The sequence below is a fragment of the Canis aureus genome, chromosome 8 (assembly GCF_053574225.1).
Source record: "Canis aureus isolate CA01 chromosome 8, VMU_Caureus_v.1.0, whole genome shotgun sequence".
In the NCBI taxonomy this organism is placed as follows: Eukaryota; Metazoa; Chordata; class Mammalia; order Carnivora; family Canidae; genus Canis; species Canis aureus.
Genome location: NC_135618.1, coordinates 69,559,695 through 69,577,842, shown reverse-complemented (window position 1 = coordinate 69,577,842; position 18,148 = coordinate 69,559,695). Strand labels below are relative to the sequence as shown.

The 18,148-nt window shown below is 45.7% G+C and overlaps 1 protein-coding gene across 7 annotated transcripts in view; it reads right to left on the bottom strand.

The window, feature by feature from the left end:
- The window catches only part of COL26A1 (collagen type XXVI alpha 1 chain), a 196,900-nt gene that overhangs the window by 138,293 nt on the left and 40,459 nt on the right, over nucleotides 1-18,148 (bottom strand). For 3 of the 7 annotated variants that reach the window (XM_077908102.1, XM_077908096.1, XM_077908097.1), the window contains exon 2: nucleotides 11,277-11,399. In XM_077908102.1, coding sequence (XP_077764228.1) covers nucleotides 11,277-11,399 — 123 coding nt within the window. Of the gene's footprint in view, nucleotides 1-11,276; nucleotides 11,400-16,308; nucleotides 16,940-18,148 lie in introns of those variants that run through there. The other 4 variants (XM_077908098.1, XM_077908099.1, XM_077908100.1 and 1 more) reach the window with 2 other exon arrangements.

Here is an 18,148-nt window from a genome sequence, read left to right as displayed (position 1 = left end):
TCCAAAATCAATCAATGCAATCACTATATTAACAGGCTAAAGAAAGAACATCACAAAATCATGTCAACCAGGGTGGAAAAAAAATATTGACAAACATCGGGCCCATGATAAAACCCTCAGAAAAATAGTAATAGAGGGAACTCAGTCGGCTTGATCAGAAACATCCAAGAAATCCTAACAGTTAACATTATACTTACTGGTGAAATGCCCCCATCCACCCCCTCACCCCCGCCCCCATGACCAGAACAAAGCGTTCTTTCTGCTTTTCTCCGCTCTTACTCAATGAGCGCTAGTAGTTCTGGCTAGAGAAAAGGTAAGGTGAGGATATGACACATACAGATCAGAAATGAGGCAAGACCATCTCTACAGATGACATGATTGTCCTTGGGGAAAAAAAAAAAACAACAACAACAACGTCAAGGTATCTAGAGAAAAATGCCCAGAACTAACACATGAGTTCAACAAAATCAGAGGATACAACATAGACACACACCAAAAAATCTGCACTTCTATATACTAGCAACGAACACAGGGACATTGGAACTGGAAAGTCAAATTTACCAATTTTACCAAAAAGTATTACTTATAATCACTCCAAAAGGGGGAGGGGAGAGAACAGGGTATATATGCTAAAAGCTATAAGAAATCAATGAAAGATGAAATAAATCAAAAAAGATCCAAATAGGGGCACCTGGGTGGCTCAGTGGTTGAGCATCTGCCTTTGGCTCACGTCATGATCTCAGGGTCCTGGGATTGAGTCCTGCACGGGGCTCCCCTCAGAGAGCCTGCTTCTCCCTCTGCCGATGTCTCTGCCTCTCTCTCTCTTTCTCTGTGTCTCTCATAAATAAATTTAAAAAATCTTTTTTAAAAAAGATCCAAACAAATGGAGAAATACATGATATTCCTCAATTGGAAGACTCCACACATAGTAAAGATCAATTCTCTCAAAGTGGATTTGAAGGTTTAATGTAATTCCTGCAAAAATCTCATCGAGATTTTTGGTGGCTATAGATAAGATTATACTAAAATTTCTATGAAAACACAAAGGAACTAAAGCAGCTAAACTAATTTTGAAGAGCAAGAATAAAGTAGGGGAAAAAATCAGTCTATCCAATTTCAAGACTTACGGTTTCAGCAAGCAAAACCAAGTGGTATTGGCAGAACCATAGATTCATGTATCAATGGAACAGAACAAAGTACCTATCAGACCAACACAAATATGCTCAAATGGCTCATGACACACATGCAAAAGCAGTTCAAGAAAGCAAGGATGGGCTTTTCAGCAATGATGCTGGAGCAATCGGATAGCCACAGACCAACAAAAAAGAGAACCTTACCTTAAACACCACACCTTGGGCAAACATTAACTCAAAAGGGATCATGTCAAACACAAAACTGTAAAACACAGGAGAAAATCTTCAGCTGCACTCCCAACTTTTACCCAGAGAAATGAAAATCCATATTCATGCAAAGACCTAAAGGTACCCGAATGTTGGTGACAGTTTTATTCAAAATAGCCCCAAACCGGAAACCATCCAGATGTCTTTTAACAGCTAAATGGTTAGACTGTAGGACATCCGCCCCGTGGAATACTACTCAGCTATAAAAAGAATGAATTGTTCGTACAGCCGGGATGACTCTCCAGATAATCATGATGAAGAAGAACCACTCCCGAAAGGCTACCTACTGTGTGATTCCATTCTTGAAATGACAAAACTTTAAAAGTATAGAACAAATGAGTGGTTCCCAGGGTTTTGGGAGGGCTTGGTGGCAGGAGGAAAGTGGGTGTAGCTTCGGAAAGCCAGTATATGGGGTCCTGGGGTACAGAAAATACTCTCTATCCTCACTGTATTGTTGTCAAAATCTCGATACTCCAGTTGTGACATATTGTATAGTTTGGCCAGATGTCAGCCTCAGAAGGAACAGAGTGACCAGGATATGGGATCCAAAAAAGAGAACACATGGAATCTTTCTGTATTATTTCTTACAACTGTGTGTGAATCGACAATGCTCTCAAAAAGCTAAGCAAACAGAAACGTAAATCAGATCATTTCTCATCTCTACTTAAAACTCTCATCTCTACTTAAAACTTCCCAATACACTGACATGAAATCCAAACTTTGGCCATGGAGTCTCTGCCTACACTCTCCTCCTCACCTGCTCTGCTTCTGGACACTGACTGCCTCTCTGTTCCTTCATCTAGGACTTCCCTGCCTCAGGGCCTTTGCACCAACTATCCTCACCTGATCAACACAGGGAGGCTCTATCTCCTCACTCTTGCTCAGCATCAACATCGTCTTTTCAGGGTCCCTCTCATGCCTGCTCTAAAGTGGCCCAAAGTCATCCCCAATTATATCACCCCATCTTAATTTCCTGCACTCATTATGGGGCGATATTTTTTTCTCATTTTCATATGTACATGAATATAAACTCCATGAGGAAGAGGACTTGGTCTTACTCTCCATCATATTCCTCTACATAGTGGTAGGGTTCTCCATGAATATTTACAGAAAGGGTGGCATTAGCAAATAAACACAAGCACAGAGGTGGGGCTCCTGGGGGAGAGGGCAGGGGCACATGCCAGACCCCAAGTGCATTCTGAATAAGCCTCAAAGTTTTCACAACCACGCTCTCCCTTCCCTCACCTGCACACTTTTGTCATAAAAATGTCATCAGGATGTAATGAGATAATGTGCTGACTTCAGAGCCTTCTGCCAAGAGAGGCCTCACCAAGGATTATATCCATGCCGATCCCCAAATCTAACTATGCAGAAATGCAGAAATTCTGCAATTCTGAAATTCCCTTCTCCCCAGATCTGGCCTGGGGTAGGCAGCAGGAGGATGCTGGCGCAGGTGCCCCCACCCTCGGGAAGCAAACCCGCTCCTGCACTCTCTAGCCAGCCACTCCTCATCCGCCTGACATCTGTGTCTTCTCAGAGCCGTACCAAGGCACTGGGGTTTATCACAGTCAGGCACTGGCTAGACACACCTTAGCACTGGCCCTGAATGCTGGAAGCAATCCCAGGTGGCAGGCCCTGTCATCATTTTTATAAACGAAACAAGGGAGACCCCAACCACCACCCCTTCTCTTCCTACCCCGCTCTCACCACACACACTGTGTGCAGATGCACCCCATACCACCCAGCTCTGGCCACACCAGCAACTCCCACAAAGAGCCACCCTGGCCAGCCCTGTGAGGTTCGGGGTGTGCCCACCATGCACAGTCCCCCAGATTCAGGAGTGAGGCTAGTGCAGACCCAGAAGCCCTCAGGGCTATTTAGCCAGGTACCCAAAGAATGGTCCAGAAGAGGAGCTTAGGCTCCAGAAGGACACATTACCCTGGCCACACAGACTCCCTGCCCTGCGAGGAAGAGTATGGCTGGAGGAAGGGCCAGGGCAAGGGTTCCTCCCTCCAGGGTAGAAGGCCAGGTATCCCAGGAACTATGCTCTGTGGCCCAGGGGGTGGGGGCAGGCAGGCTCCTCCTCATGCCCCATCCTGCTCCACAGGCTGCAAAGGCAAAAAAAAAAAAAAAAAAATGAAACCTGGAAGCTTCTGTATAAATGCGGGGGTTGGGGCAGCCCAGGTGGCTCAGCAGTTTGGCGCCGCCTTCAGCCCAGGGCCTGACCCTGGAGATCTGGGATTGAGTCCCATGTCGGGCTCCCTGCATGGAGCCTACTTCTCCCTCTGCCTGTGTCTCTGCCTCTCTCTCTCTCTCTGTCTCTCTGTGTCTCTCATGAATAAATAAATAAAATCTTTTTTAAATTTTTAAAATAAAAATAAAAAAGAATAAATGTGGGGGTTGAAATGTGGCAAGACATACTGGGCAGCCAGGACTATAAGCAAACCCAGGCACAAGGCAGCTAGGGGAGCTCAGCTAGAGTTTGCCACCCTAACCTCAGAGCAGAAAAACGCCAAGTTCGGAGGGTGCCCAGGCTTGCATCGCCCACTAGGGGCTGCCTCCAAGGTGGCGGTGGCCGTGGGGGTGGGGACGGCAAGATACCCAGGATCTGCTTCAGAGAAGCAGGTCAGCCATGGCCCAGCCTCAGCCTTCATTCCCAGAACACTTCTTACAAGCCTGCCTCACATCATCCTCCAACAGCCCCCCCAGAGAAGCCTTTTACCACTGCCACTTTAGAGTCAGGGACATCCAGATGCAGAGGACAAATCCTGACCAGTGAGACATCCAGGGAAGCTTCAGGAGGGTTCTAGAAAAGGCAGCACCCTCTGAGAGGAGAACATGATGCCACCTCCTCTTTCCTGTTTGTTTGGGACACTGTTGTTAATGTCCGGAGCTGCTGCCGCCCTTCTGTGACCTTGAAGGACAACAGGGCAGACACACGGGAGCTGGCTGAGAGTGAAGTCAAAGGAGCCCAAGATCTTGAGCTGCTGGTTCAGCTCGGAAGCATTTCTCCCAAACTGTGTTCCCATATTGAAGCCTCTCTTGGTAATGTCATCCACCGCTTTCAGCCCACAGAATTGGGACACTTGGGGAAGAGGCACTTGAGGCACAGTGCTCCCAGGCACCTCCCAAGCTCTTCCTACCCAGAGGGTCTTCTCAGAAAAAGCCCAGCTCACAGACTTGCAGCAGACAGACTCTTTAGAAGTCTGTAAAATTTTAAATTATACTAAAACACACACACAGAGACACACACACACACTACAAAACATAATAACTGCAGTGGGACAGGGTTACACAATCTTGAGCTTTTTCATACCTTACTAAATGCCCCTCACAGAGCACCCCTGCTCAGGGAAGCCCACAGGTCCAGGGGTGAGGTCCCCACCCCATCTTCACCTCAGGGCACCTTGCTCCTGCACGGCAGTGATGACACATATGAATATGTGCCTGCTTCTTTTTTTTTTTTTAAGATTTTATTTATTTACTCGTGAGAAACACATAGAGGCAGAGACATAGGCAGAGGGAGAAGCAGGCTCCCTGAGGGAGGCCCAATGCAAGACTTGATCCCAGGACCCTGCGATCACGTCCTGAGCCAAAGGCAGACGCTCAACCACTGAACCACCAAGGCGTCCCTCTGTGCCTGCTTCCGTCGTGGTTTGATTAATTATGCCCCTGCTGCCACCACCATCACCACCACCACCGGATCATCAGCAATCTGAGTTGGGGCCTGGTCTGGGTTCTTGCAGAGGGCAGGAGGCCTCCACAGAGCATGTATACAGGAGGAGGTCAACATGTATTTATTTGGGGGAGTAAGAGAGCTGGGCCGTGAAACCTCAGGAGCATCCCTATAGGGCCTGTTTGATGGGCCAGAGTTAAACCCAACCCAATCCCTATAACTATCCTTATGACCTTGGGCAAGTCACTTTGCTCTCTGAGCTTCAGTCTCCTGGTGGCAAGTTTGTGGGTCAATTTATAAGCCAAGGACTTTCCTCCACAATGAAGGGCATTCATTATTCATGGTTCATGGTCATGCACATGCTGTGCATGAATCCAAAGGGTTCTGACCTCTTTGGTCTCGTTTCTTCCTCCTGATACTGAACCATCAATTCAATAGTATCTCTTGAGCTCTGAAGGCCAGGCACAGAGGCCACGGAAGGGAGGGAGACAATTCCTGCCCTCCTTTAGCCCCCGGGCTGGCAGGCAGAGAAGCCCGTGAGCATGCTGACCACAGAACAGACATGGTGTTGCACACAGTGACCAGTGTGAAGATGAAGCAGGATAAGGAAGGGGCTGGAAAGTGACAGGGTGTCAGGGAGGAAAGACAGAGTCTCCAAGCCAGCAAAGGCCACATGGCCAGAGCCCAAAGAGCAGGGCAACTTGTGGAGGGCCACAGGGTCAGGAGGGGAACAGGGTCCATGTCACATGAGACTCTGATCAGCTTGGAGAGGGGTATAGACTTTTACTGCAAGAGAAATGGAAGCTCCTGGAAGGTTGGGAGCAGGGCAGTGCCATCATTTGATAGAGGAAATGGAGGGAATGGTGGGGAGGGGCGGGATGGAGAGACCAGCAAGCAGCTACTGCAAATACAGGGCCTTTTATATGCGAAGCCAGCAAAACTAGGACCCAGGATGAGCGTACACATGGTGCCCCCCGTCACTGGGGAGCTGGTGACAGTGCTAAGCCCCACTGTCCTTCCTCTCAGGCCATCGACAGAGGGGCTACACCCCAACCATAACTCAGATAGGAATTCCTGGAGAGAGAGAGAGAAAGTACATTAAACCCTCATTCCTGAACAAATAATAGCAATTTAAGCAGCAATGATAATTGAGAACAGAAATATGGAATTCCTCTAAAGAATGAGCATTAAGTCTTTCTCAATAAAGGGAAGGCTCATGACAAATGCATGTCCACTGTGACAGAACATTCTGTTCTGAGCGCCTAAGGCCAAGGAGAGGGAAAGAACTCTCTGAAGGCCTGTAAACACCCACACTGAGGACAAGACTCTGATGCTTCTGAAACAGTGTTCAGCTCATTGCCGCAGTCCCAAAGCAAAGCGCAGTTGTGAGAAGCGGTGATCATCTGAAACTCGTTCAGTTGAGGTCAGCGGTTCAGTAGTTAGCTTGTTCGGCTTTTCTTAAACGTGCCTTACTGTGTTTAGAAAATATAAAAGGCTCAACTTGTAACTTTGACATTAGGAAAGCCAGCCCTCTTCCCAAGGACTTTTTAGCTAAAGGAATCCTGACAGTTCATTTGCTAAACCCAAAAGCAATATAATGGTGCGCGCGCACGCATGTGTGTGTGTGTGTGTGTGTGTGTGTGTGTGTGTGTGTGCATGTGTGTTGGGGGAGGGGTCTGCACACTGTCTTGCTTCCACCCTGGTAGCTGCCTGGGGGGATGTACCCAATACATAGGATTGTGGCTCAAGTTCAATTTGGCTGCAATCTGTAGGGAAAAAATAGAAACACACGACTCTTCACGTTTCTCAACTCTGAAGACAAGTATTTGCTTGCTGACATCAAAATACCCTGTCTTGAAAAGAGCCATTTCCAAGTTTGACTTCCCCATGCAAAAAGCAAGATGGTAGCATTCACACTGAGGCAGGTATAGCCTTGCTTCTCAATGGCCTACATTCAAGGGACGGCTGCCATGTTTGAAGAGCGGGACAGCCACTCCTCACAGTCTACCCTGTCGGGGCCACCTACAGACCAGACTCCTAAGACCCTTCTCTCAGAAGATGCTTCTAGGATCAGGAGGTGGCGACCTGGTCATCAGAGGCTTCCTGCTGATGAGTAAGGCAGGAAGGCCTGGGAACTCAGCTCCTGGGGGCACAGGGGAAGGAAAGAGAGAGTGGGATCTCTCTGCCTTCTGCTGAAAAGGAAGGGGGGGTCAGCATCTTTGTCTTCATTTACAGATCCACTGGCCATCCCTCCAGCACAGGAGTGAAGAGCAGATCTCTCTCTTAAAATTTAAAAAATGGACATATCCATTTCCTTAGCCATTCCCCTTACAGAAGGAATCACTGTCAATACACTTGTATACAGTGTGGACACTGTATTATTAAAACATTATGAAAATTTAGAGGCACAGCGTCTGGCTCTTGCTTTCAGCTCAGATCATGATCTCAGGTCATGAGATCGAGCCCCAAATTGGGTTCCAGGCTCAGCAGAATCTGCTTGAAGTTCTCACTCCCTCTCCTTCTGTCCCCCCTCCTCATGCTCTCACTTGCTTTCTCTCTTTCTAAAATAAATAAATATATCTTTTAAAAATTATGAAAATTTTAAAGAATTAGGAAACTAGAAAATCATCATTTGCCAAGCACCACCATAGTAATTATTGCAGGCAGAATCATCCATGGAGAGGCTAAGATTAGGGGATGGAAAGAGGATGAGAAACAAGATATTTGTACAGACTCAGAATACCTCTCCACAAGATACCTGTAGATGACAAAGGGAAATGTAATTACTCAACAGTGAGGAAATCTGCCAAACACCCTCCCACCGCCCGTAACCAAGTGATTGATCTTAACGTCACCAGGAAGGAGGTCCACTGATATGATGGACCCCTTAACAGGATGCCCTGAGAAAGGCACAGCATCACTTTGACAGTCTCCCTCCTGAAAATGCACTATCTCAGTCAAATTAAGGAAACATTAGGCCAACCCAAACTAAGGAACATCTGCAAAGTAACTGGCAGGTCTGTTGAAAAGTATCAAGGTCATGAAAGACAAAGACTGAGAAACTGCCCCAGATTTTGGGGAAACTACAGAGACGGGACAATTTAAATGCAAAATGGGGGGGAGGTGGATAGAAGGAGGGTATTATGGGACAGATGGCAAAATCTGAATAAGATCTACACTTAATTTATAGTATTATATCATCATTAATTTTCTGGCTTAGAGAATTATACTATGGTTATAAAAGATTACGGATTGGGCAGCATGGGTGGCTCAGCAGTTTAGCGCCGCCTTCAGCCCAGGGTATGATCCTGGAGACCCGGGATCAAGTCCCACATCAGGCTCCCTGCATGGAGCCTGCTTCTCCCTCTGCCTGTGTCTCTGCCTCTCTCCTTCTGTGTCTCTCATGAATAAATAAATAAAATCTTTAAAAAAAAAAAAGATTGCTATGAACTAAATGTTTCTATTTCCCCCTAAATTTGTATGTTGAAGCCTAATCGATGGGCAGCATTAGGAGGCGGGCGTTTGGGAGGTGCTTAAGTCATGAGCCTAAGGGTGGAGCCCTCGTGAATGGAGTTGGTCTCATAAAAGAGACCCCACAGAGCTCCCTCTACCCTCTGCCATGTGGTCCTCACTGGACACCAAATCTGCCAGCACCTCGATCCTGGAATTCCCAGCCTCCAGAAATTTAAGAAATAAATTGTTGTTTAAGCCACCCAGTCTGTGGTAGTGTGTTATGGCAGCCCCAGTTGACCAAGACAGGGAAGCTGACTGAAATAAAAGATCTATAGAAATTCTGCTTATTATTTTTTGCAACATTTCTGAAAATTGAGAATTATTCCAAAATAATGTTTTTTTAAAAAAACTGTAAAAATGTTAAAAAAATATATAAAATGATATATATAATGATATAATAATGATATATATAATGTTATATATAATGTGTATATATTATATATACATGTATATATATTTTGTGTATATATTATATATACATGTATATATATTTTATATATATAATATATATAATGTATATATATAATGTGTGTGTATGTATATATATATATACACATATATAAAATGATGCTGATTGAAGCATACATAGCCTATAATAGTTAAAACTAGGAAACCACTGGGGCACCTCGGGGGCTGAGTCAGTTAAGCCTCTTGATTTTGGCTCAGATCATGATCTCAGAGTTATGAGATCAAGCCCTGAGTCGGGCTCTACGCTTTGCGTAGAATCTGCTTGGGATTCTCTCTCCCTCTCCCTCTGCCCTTCCCCTGCTCTAGTGCATTCTCTCTCTCTCTCTCTCTCTCTCTCTCTCTCTTGCTCTTTCTTTCTCAAATAAATAAATAAAATATTAAAAAAAACAAACAAACTAGGAAACCACTTAAATATCCATCAAATGAGGACATGAGGAATCAACGATGATCCTCTCCTTCAATGGAATGCTGCATAGCCATTAAAAATGAGGTGGCTCTTCAGAAATGATTGCAAAATATTTTTGTGGAGGGAAGCAAGTTGCAGAACAAAAGAACATCATCCGGTCTTTGTTTACAAAAAAATATATATATGGCTCCTGGGTGCCTGAGTTGGTTAAGCGTCCACCCTTGGCTCAGGTCATGATCTCGGGGTCCTGGGATCGAGTCCCACATGGGGCTCCCTGCTCAGTGGAGGATCTGCTTCTCCCTCTCCCTCTGCCTCTCCCCCAGCTTGTGCTCTCTCTCTCTCTCATTCTCTCTGTCAAATAAAGAAGTAAAATCTTAAAAAAAGAAAAGAAGATACATATATAAGAGGATGTATAAGAGGAGAAAAGGGTCTGGAATAACACACTGTTAATATTAATAATGAGATTATGTAGGTGCAAGTAGAAGAAGGGAGAATGCTCATCTTCCACCCTATTCAGTTCTGTAACATTTGGACTGGGGCGGGGGGGGGGGGGTGGACAGCGAGTATATACCACTTTCTTCATAATAATAATGAAAGATAGAATGAAAATTTAGAAAACAAACAGGCCACTCCTTCCCCTGACTGGCTCTGCAGCCTGCCGCCCAGGACCGGAATCATGGATCCCAGCTCCACATGCAAGCTGATTCTGAGTTGGCTGCATGTGAGCCCTGCAGGGGGCAGCACTGTGTCCGCACAAGACTCCTGGACTCAGTCTCTCCATCCTTGGTAATGAAAACATACCCAATTCATCATGACTCCTGTGATGGTTAATTTTGTGTCTACTTGGCTAGGCCAGCATACCCAGATACTTGGTCAAACATAAATGGATGTTGCTGAGAGTTTTTTTAATTGATATCATTGACATATTATATTAGCTCCAGGTGTACAGCATAGTGATTTGACAATTATATCCATGACAAAATGCTCACTGTGGCACGTGTAGTTACCATCTGGCACCATACAAAGTTAAATATTATTGACTATATTCCCTCTGCGGTACTTTTCACCCCGTGTGGCTGTTGTGTCGCTGGAAGTCTACCTCTTACTCTCCCTTCACCTATCTGGCCTGCCCCCACTCCTCTCTGTCAACCACCAATTTGTTCTCTGTATTTATGGGTCTGTTTCTGTATTTTGTTTGTTCATGTGGGAAGGGATTTGGAGTTTGAGAAAGGTGGTCCCAGGCAGAGAGGGGTAAGGGTCTTGGAGGCAGAAACTCAGGGTTGGTCAGGTGTGGAGAGAGAGTAAACGAGGCTGGAGCTGGAGCACAGACTGGAAGGAAAGAGGACTAGGGAGCAGGTGAGGTGGGGTGTCAGAGACCCTGAATTCAGATTTCTCCCAGTGAATGCTGAGTAGCTGCCTGAGGGATGTGGGTGGGGGCTGGTGAGAGGGGCGGGGCCGAGAGGGGCGGAGCTGTGAGGACAGGGTGAGAGGGGTGGGGCTAGGGAGGCGGGGCCAGGGGCGGGGCTACGAGGTGGGGCCGTGAGGGGGAGTCCCTTCTCCCCACTTGCTGTCTATGGTGCTCTTCTCCTCATCAAACGCCCACTCGATTGTGAGGTTCTTTCAGGGTGGGGAGCATGTCCCTTTCATCTTGCCCACACATATCCCCATGCTCTGTACACAGAAGGTGCTCCATAAATGCAAGCTCCGCTTGTTTCCAAGCGTCAACCCGCCTCCCGAGCAGCATGTGTTGAGGTTGGATTCACCCAACGGGCCAGAAAGGAAGGGCAGAGCTGGCTAGCCCCACAGCCTTTACCTCACGAGGTTCGCACAGGGCCCGGGCCACCGGCAGCTCTGGTACACACGCTGGACCACTGTCTCTGAGCCGTTCTGCACCTGGCAGGACACTGTCCGCGTCACGGTGTGATGGCACCAGTGCCTGTGGGGAAAGCAACAGTCATGTCAGCCCTGCCTATTCTTGAGGTGCTGCTGCAAGTCAAGGAGGGGTCCCTCCACAAGGTGCAGGGTGGGAGGGGAGAGCTCATTCTCCTGGGTAAGGGGTCCATTAACATCATCAGTCCAGGCATAAGAGGAACAGAGAGTACCCACACCTCTTGACCACCAAGTCCAGGAATCCATCATTTCAGCCACCAAACCCTCGTAATGAACCCCTGCCCATTGGGAAATCCCACTCTGGTGAAGAAGCCTAAAAAGGAAGTGATTACAACCCACAGGAACACCAGGCCATAGGTGCAACCAAAGGATGCACACAGGGAACTATGCAAACAGAGCAAGGCACCCAACCTGAGTCCCAAGAAAGGCCAACCACCTGGATACTGAAAGATAGGAGTCAGCCCAAGGCAAGTGCAATCACATGCTACCCAAAGGCTGGAGGAAGGGGAGCCAGGAGAAAGGAAGTGGCATGGTACCTGCCAGGCTAGATGTGGGTCTTATCATCAAGTCAGTGGAAAGCCACTGAAGGACTCTGACCAGGGTAATGACCCAATGGGTCCGAGTTTAGAATTTCTCTGATGCAGTGTGAGAAGTGTGGAAGCCTGAACTGGGGCATGGCAGTGGGGGGCAGAGGACATATGCAAACAATATGGTGATTGAATCCAGATGGCAGACAAGCACAGGCTCCCACTGCCCCCATCCCCCCAATCCTAGAAATTTAAAAACTAAAGATAAGTCCCTGTTGTGACATCAGCAAGATGGCGAGACAGAGGTCCCCCACTCATATCTCCCCTCAGTAACAATGATTTGGCAGCCATCCATGGATGAAAATGCCTTTGTGGGAGCTGTGGGATTTCTGTAAACCATACATCTTATAAGGGGTTAATATCTGAAACATACAAGAAACTCTAAAGTCAATAGCCAAAAGACAAATAATCTGATTTTAAAATGGCCAAAGGAGCTGAATTGACGTTTTTCTAAAGAAGACATACAGACAGCCAAAAGTATATGAAAAGGTACTCAACATCACTCGTCATCAGGAAAATGCAAATCAAAATGAGATACCACCTCACACTTGTTAGGATAGCTATTATCAAAAGGACATGAGACAATAAGTGTTGGTGAAGGTGTGGAAAAAAAGGAACTCTGGTACATTCTTGGTCCCAATGTACACAGATACAGCCATAATGGTAGGTTCCTGAAGAAATTAAAAATGGAGCTACTGTATGATCCAGGAATCTCACTTCTGGGTATATATCCGAAGAAATAATATCAAAATCTAGAAAAGATGTCTGCACTCCCATATTCATTGCAGAATTACAACAGTCAAGATGTTGTAACAACAACAAAAGTGCCCACCCATGAATGGATGGACAAAGAAAATATAGAAAATACATACACAGAGAGAGACACACACACATGATGGAATATTATTCAGCAACAAAAAAGAAGGAAATCCTACCATTTGCAACAACATGGATGAACCTGAAGGACATTCTGCTAAGTAGATAAGCCAGACACAGAGAGACAAATACCATATGATCTTATTTGTGTGTGGAATCCAAAGCCATCCAACTCAAAGAACTAGAGAGTAGAAGAGGGGTTGCCAAGAATACAAATGTCCAGTTATAAAACGAATAAGTAGTGGGGATCTAACATACAGATTAGAGCTATATGTATGTATATTATTATATGTATATCATATGTATAATCATGTGGTGATTATAGTTAATAATATCATATTGCATACTTGAAATTTGCTAAGAGAGTAGCTCTTAAGTGTTCTTACAACAAAACAAAGAAACAATGGTAACTATGTGAGGTGATAAATGTATTAACAATCTGTAGTAATCATTTCACAATGTATATTAAGTCATCACATTGTATACTTTTGGGGAAAAAAGCATAATGTACAACGTAAATATGCACTTAAATTTGTTGATCATAACTCAGTAAAGCAGAAAATGTAAGTATATAAAAATAAAAATCAGATCCTAACAGCACTGGAAAACAAGAAGCAGTGGACCAGAAATTTTGAGGAGTGCTTGAGAGACTGGAAGTAGGCAGAACTAAGTTGAAAGAGGAAAGCCCAACCCAAAACACACAGGGAAGATTGGTGCTAAATGTGGGTGCAACTAGGGAGAAAGTGATATGGCTACTGGGTTAGGGGAGGGACCCAGAGTGACTGTCAGAGGACCATAGTACATGGAGTCAGACAGATAGGACCTGTATTCCTACTCCTGCTGTGTCAAGAATCAGGCATTGGATTCACCTGCCTTGAGACAGGTGTGGTTGGAGAGAGTGCCTCAAAAGCTGATGACCTCCAGGAGAAACTGGGACTCTCTCAAGTTTATACAGCCAAATTCTTTTTTTTTTTTAGACTTATGTATTTACTTCAGAGAGAGAGAGAGAGCACGCAGGGGGAGGATCAGAAGAAGCGGAAGAGAGAGGCAGAGAAGCAGACTTCCCGCTGAGGCTGAGCATGGAGCTCAACAAGGGGCTCAAACTCAGGATCCTGAGATCATGACCTGAGTCAAAACCAAAAGTTGGAAGCTCAACCAACTGTGCCACCCAGGCACCCCTATACAACTGAATTCTTGCACACTCCTTCTCTACCCTTCATCTATAGTACCAACCGTCCAAGAGTCAAAGCAGCCATAAATAGTAAAGCAAAGACGAGCTAGTGGAAACCCCCAAATACCAAGAAGTTCAAATTATTCGAGAAAAAAAGGCCAACACCATGAACAAAAGGCACCAACTCAACAGACAATAAATCACACCTCAGGAAGAGACAATAAAGCAAACTGATGAAGACAGTTTCTTAAAACATAATTAATGTCCCCAAAGAGATAAGAGAATTGTGCACTTGTAAAAAAACATTATGAAATGGAAAAAATGAGATCTATTGGAAATGAAATGTATGACTATAAAAACCAAAAGCACAACAGATGGGCTGAAAAATCTGAATGGACACTAGAGAGTGAGCAGATGAGCAGGAAATCCGAGCCATGAACTTTTCAAGGATGCACTACAGGGGAAAAGGAGGTGGGAAGTGTTGGGGGGAAAGGTGAGAGACCCAGAGGACAGACCACGTGCTGACAGGTCTGTCCATTAGTAGCTCTGGAATAGGGGATCGGAGAGAGCCAAGGAAAGTACATACTTGAAGAAATAGTAAAAAGAAAGTTCAAGAAAGACGTGATTTCTTAATCCAAAAGAGCCCACCAAGTGCTAAGCAAGGTGAACACAGACAGACATATGGTGATGAAATGTCAGAACCCTCAGGATGGAGACAAAACACCAAAAGCCATAGAAAGGAAAGTAACACAGATTACCTACAATAAACTGAAATTAGAGTTCTTAGCAGCAGCACCAGAATCATCAAGAAACACAGTGTTTTCAAATTTCTGAGGGGAAATATCAACTACCCAGAATTCCATGCCCAGGCAAGCTCTCTTTCAAAGGCAAAGCCAAGATAAAGACATTTTCAGGGGTGCCTGGATGGTTTAGTCGGTTAAGCATCTGACTCTTGGTTTCAGCTCAGGTCATGATTCATGGGTTGTGGGACTGAGCCCCAAGTTGGGCTCTGGGCTCAGTGGGGAGCCTGCTTGAGGATTCTCGCCCTCCTCCCAAATAAATAAATAAATCTATTTTTTTTAAAAAAAGACATTTTCATATACACAGGAACTTAGAAAGCTTACGAGTCACCTTTTCTGAAAGAATCACTGCAGGATGTACTCCAGCAAAGTAAATGGAGGATACAGAAGAAATATATTAAATATGAGAAGCAATTATGAGCAAATAAATAGTAATAAGATTTAATAACAGGGGATCCCTGAGTGGCTTAGTGGTTTAGTGCCTGCCTTTGGCCCAGGGCATAATCCTGGAGTCCCAGGATCAAGTCCCACACCGGGCTCCCTGCGTGGGGCATGTTTCTCCCTCTGCCTATGTCTCTGCCTCTCTCTCTGCCTCTCTCTCTCTCTCTCTCTCTGTCTTTCATGAATAAATAAATAAAACCTTTTTTTTAAAAAAAAAAAAGATTTAATAACAGCCTAGCTCTACAATTCAAAGTGATCTCAGTATGGAAGAGATCTGTAAGAGGGACAGAAGTGAAAGTTGCTGGAGTTTTTGTCTTGTTTAAGGAAAGGACACAGGTGCTATGCAACTTCAGGTATAGCAGAAAAAGACACAAATATATCTTTCAATTTGAAAACGAATACTAGCAAGGATAGAAAGAGGACACAAAACTGACAAACAATGAAAAAAATAAAACAAAGGAAAATTTAATTTATCCAACAAAATGCCAGAAAAGCAAAAAGGTAACAACAGAAAACAAAATAATTAGAAAACTCTGAAAAGAGAAAGAAGAAAAGAATCAACAAAGATTCAAGCAGAAATGAATGAAGTAGATTTACTTTAAAAAGTGAGCCAACAAAACAGGTTTAAAAAATTCAAATAGACAAAGTTTATAACAATTCTTAATGAGCAAAAGACACAGAGGAGAATTTCAGAGATTTAAAATCATTCTTAAATATTATGTGTAATCTTGCATCAAAACTAAAATCTTGACAATTTTCTAGGCAAATCTATATTACCAAAATTTGCAGTCAAAAAGCATAGAAGTGATTAAGTCCATCCCTCTCCCCAAAGGCACCAGGAGACCTAGTTCAAAACCTGGTTCTGCCACCAACATTCTCTGTGACTTGAGCAAAGTGATGTCCTCTCTCTCTGAGCCCCAGTGAAATATAAAAAATTCTACCTCTCATGGTTATTGTGGGGGCTATAGGGATAGATTCAGGTTCGTGGTGCATAAATCATGCAGCACTACCTAAGCCGAGGTATCACTGATTGGCTGGCTATCAAAACCCCACAGTGTCCATAAGAGCATAGGGACTGACCTTCCCATTTTGCAGCTGCGAGAAGTAGTGGGCAGTTAAACCTCACTGTCTGTAGCTCAAACTTGAGGCTGAGCTGGGAAGGGAATCCAGTCTTTTAGCCCAGAGGATCAGCAGGGTCCCACCTCCCCAGCACAAACCTCCACTCCTGCCTCTGCCAGATTGGTCTGGAAATTGTGCAAGATGTCAGTAGTCTGGGCCCTTCCTTCATCTCTACCAGGGAGCATCAGTGCCATCTCAGGCATCCAGCCTGACTCTCTTGGGGTTGCACCAAACCGAGGACCGTGCTCCATCCCAACATCCGCCCCTGTCGGCCTGGAACAGACAGGCAGTCCAGCCATCTCGAAATCACGCCGGGTCGGGGTTTTCTATAGGGAAATGAGCTGTGAATTGCAAAACATTTTCAAATGCCTCGATTCATCATATCCAGACATTTGATCTTTTAATGGGCTGTAAATGGCTTCCCAAAATCAAAACCTGGCCAAAAACAACGAAGAAGGCAGTCAGAGACAAGGGAAGAGGGATCCAGGCCTGCTCAAATGGAATTCAAAACCCTGTTCATCTCCAGGCCTCACGGTTCCAGGGAATCTTGGTGTCAGGCACTCGGCTCCCGTGTGGGGTCCCTCTTAGGATCCCTATGACCTGAACATTCTATGTCTCCTGTTTGTGAGTGACATCACAGTACCACCCACTCCCACCCCTGCCCATGATGGGTGCATACTGGGGAGTAAACAGAGCTGTATGGACTAGAGAATAATTTCACCCACAGAATGGCTGGGCAGGAGACATACATCCCTTTTAAGAGCCTTCTAGAAGAACTGGCCCAAGAGCACAGAATCTGAGAGTGGGAGGGCTGGTCCTCGAACTGCCTGGCAGTGAGGATGTCCTCAGCAGCCTTCATCAGGATGGGAAAGGGCTGGCATTATCTTTGGGCAGCAAATGTCTCTTTTGCACCTCCCCTCCCCCTCCCCAGCTGCCTTCTCATGGAGGGTCCTGGATGGGAAACTCGCTTTCAGCCTTGGAGATAGATGGCCTCCTGTCCAGGTCCCTTTCCTTAGGAGATGAGGTCTGCTCCCTGATGGGGTAGAGCAACTTGACCCTGCTCCACGAGACCCAGAGGCTATTCTTACAGCAGTCTTCGCCATGGTGTTTGGCTCCATGGCTTGGCCAAGTTATGAAATTCTTAGTTTAGGGTCTTTTAGGACAACAAGTACTAAGTGGCTTCAGGAAATCATGGCACAATGGAATGGAGCGCCTTCAGGACACTCCCTTGGCCCATGCCTACCTCTGAATATAACTAACCAACCAGTCTCCAGTGCTGCCTGCTACCCAGGGAGATGCCAATATGGCAGCTTTTCCTCCCCATAGCCCTGGTCTCACCCCAAACACCGAGACCCAAACCTCCCCAGTTCTCCCATCTGACCTTTGCTTTGGGACTTGATCTCACTCACACTTCCCCTCCATCCCCAGGACCCTAAGCTCGGAGCCTGAACCAAGCCCCAGGGCTCTGACAGTGCCCTCCCTTCCCGGGAGGATCATCCAGTCTGCCCCTTTGCTCCTGTCCCATGCTCTGCTCCAACCTTCATGTTGAGTCACTTCAACATGCTTCCCCTTGAACCCCAACATATAGGCCCTACTTGTCTGGGCAGTGGTCACACATCTTTATAGCCCATGGGACACTTCAATCCTGAGCACATCACTCTCCAGACTCAACTGGATCCATGTTGGTGACCAGCACCACTAAACTGGTCCTTTTGCCCAGAACTCCCAGCAAATTGCCACAGACTCCACCTTCTCCCTCCCTCACTCTCCATGTGAGTGAGCCAATTAGCCCCCACACCAG